This window comes from Penaeus chinensis, chromosome 22 (assembly GCF_019202785.1).
Source record: "Penaeus chinensis breed Huanghai No. 1 chromosome 22, ASM1920278v2, whole genome shotgun sequence".
NCBI classification, from domain to species: domain Eukaryota; kingdom Metazoa; phylum Arthropoda; class Malacostraca; order Decapoda; family Penaeidae; genus Penaeus; species Penaeus chinensis.
The window spans coordinates 12,671,125-12,673,624 of record NC_061840.1 but is presented as its reverse complement, the minus strand read 5'-3'; the positions used below and the strand labels follow the sequence as shown (position 1 = coordinate 12,673,624).

The window sequence follows — 2,500 nt, the reverse complement described above, 5'->3', positions numbered from 1 at the left end:
TCGAGATCGTCGTGGGCGGGGAGGGCGGGTGTGGTCTTAATGGTGGCGAGAGCGGGAAAGGGCATCCACTCGAGCTTGGAGCCTCCGCCGGGCTGGTTCACCCACACGAGAGAGCCCCCGGCGCCCTGCTGCTGCTGCTGCTGCTGCTGCTGCTGTGGGAAGCCCTTACTGGGGCCATGAAGGGCAGGGAGGCCGGAGGAACTCTGCCATGCCGAGACTGCCGGAGGTCTGCCGCTGCCGGGGGTCACGAACACACTTGGGCTGGAGACCGGGACGAGGCTCCTGTTCTGGCTACTCTTGCTCGCCTCGGGCCTCCTACTGGGCTCCTTCCTGCTGGCTTCTTTCCTGCCGGGCTCGTCCCTGTTGTGGCTGCCCTTGGGGTGGTCGGCCTTGGCGCTGGTCCCCTTGGGTGGACTGCCCTTGGCGTCGTCAGGCTTCAAAGGGGCGTCTCCGTTGTCACCATTGAAGGGGTTGCGCGGGTGGCCCTTGGACGGCTCGGCCTTGGCGTCGTCCTCCTGGAAAGGGTCGCCTTTGGACGGGAAACGGTCGCCGTCACACGACTCGTTCTTCGGATCGCCCCCGTGGCCTGTGTCGCCGCCCTTGCTGTTTCTCTTGGGCGCACGCGACTCCTTCCCTCTCGCAGGACTCGAGGTTTCCGTCTGCCGGCTCTTGACAACGTCGACGGGCTCCTCGATCACGTGCTGCGGCTCTCTCTGAGGCAGGTGCTGATCCTCGGCCCTACGCGGGGACTTTCCTTGGGGTCTGTGCTGCACCCTCTGAGCTCGCCGCTCGTCTGCGTCGGCGTAGACCAGATGCTTGGGAGGCGCAGAAGGAGCAGGGACGCCCTTAGCGAGCAAGGGATGAAGGACGGTCCCGGCCGGCGCAGGTGCTTTGATCTCCGCTCCGGGAGGAGGCAACTGCTGGGCGGGCGCGGCGTGCACGAGCGCGACGGGCGTGGGCGTGTATCGGGGGTCCGCGGCGGGGTTGGGGGGTCCCGCACGGGGGGCAACGACAGTGAGTTTGGGCTGAGTGAATGACGTGATAGTGACCTTCTTGGGCTGGCCGGCGGGGTGCGCGTGCGGCGAGTGCGCGGGCGACGGCGGAGGAGGGCAGTGGGTCGCGTCGCTGGTCCTCACACCACTGGGACTGACACCCGTGAGCTCGGGGTTGGCGGCGCGACGCGGCTGTTCCTGCTGCTGCTGAGGCAGGAAGTGGTGCTGCTGCAGGAGGAGCGGCTGGCGGCGCGGCTGGTGCGGGAGTGGCGGCTGGTCGGCGCGATCCTCCCTCGTCACGCGCAGCCCTGGACTGCCGCCACTGCCACCACCGCTCGGCCCCCTCGCGCCCCCTCCTACCTGCACCCCCGGCGCCCCTCCCCCTCCGCCACCTCCCATCATCCCGCCGTCTGCCCCCCCTACGACGTACCCAGCGTCACGCCCTCCTCCACCCTCCGGACCCGGTAGATTCTCGCGAATCTTGGGCAGGAACGGCTGGTGTGCGCGCCGCCTCAGGCTCTCGCTCTCCAAGCTGGTCAGTTCGTCGTCGCCCTCGTCGCCGCTCTGCTGCAGCATCCTCCGCTCCTCCGCCGCCTTCCACTCCCACCAGCTGCGGCCTCTTCGCCCCTCCACGCGCCTATTGGACTTCTGGTATGCCCCGACGAAGGTGGGCGAAGGACGGGAATCGTCGTCGGCTGCCCCTGGCCCTGCGGCGCCGTTGAGGGAGCCCTGGCTTCCCTGAAGGCTTGGCAGAGAGGAAAAACTTTGCTGTGAGATAGGACTCTCTTGGCCCCGAGACGCGGCCACGTGTTCCTTGTCAACGGTCTCGTGGTTCCTCCCTCCTCCTCCTCCTCCCCCTCTCTCCCTTCCCCTTCCCCTTCCCCCGATTGTTATCATTGACCCCCATTACCAACCCTAAAATCCCCACAAGTGAAAACCGCAAAAACCTTCACTTATGGAACCTTTCTTCGAGGAAATTCAATCGTCTGTCCTGCTCTCCATCTATTCTCCTAACATCTTTATCACTCCGCTGTCGGGAGAGGTGGAAGGGAGACAGTATACTTCTGCGTTAAAGTGCGTCTCCCAGTCGATCCTTTCCTTTTTCTTTCGCTCCCTCTTTCTTCTCTTCCCTTTTCTTCCTCCGGTTATTCCCCCTCTTCCCTGTCCCCCCACGACATATGGCACAGTGTGGTATTCATGAAAGTGACTCTGGTAATTATCTAAATAGGAGGCACAGTTGGTTTGGGTTTGCCCTCACACACGCACATATAATTGTATGTATTCTTGAACATACAAACATACAGGCGTGTGCAGAGAATTTCAAAGTTAATTTATTACTGTTATTCTTATCTCTTCCGTCAATGAAGGTAATATTCCACGATTGATAAGGGTATTAATGTTTCTTTGGGCAGTTTCATAACTTTATTTTCTATAACTAGTCAGTTTTTTGTTTTCATGTTGCTAGCTACTCATCTACTCAAGCTAGTTCTACTATCTACATATCCATG

General features: G+C 61.4%; 1 protein-coding gene across 1 annotated transcript in view; it reads right to left on the bottom strand.

Annotated features, from left to right (window-relative positions):
* Nucleotides 1-2,500, bottom strand: part of LOC125036944 (trithorax group protein osa-like) — a 4,370-nt gene that overhangs the window by 615 nt on the left and 1,255 nt on the right. The window contains exons 3-5 of the mRNA XM_047629904.1: nt 1,946-2,022; nt 578-1,737; nt 1-529 (exon numbers count right to left, since the gene is read on the bottom strand). The exon at nt 1-529 is cut by the window's left edge and continues 542 nt beyond it. Coding sequence (XP_047485860.1) covers nt 1-529; nt 578-1,737; nt 1,946-2,022 — 1,766 coding nt within the window. The remainder of the gene's footprint in view (nt 530-577; nt 1,738-1,945; nt 2,023-2,500) is intronic.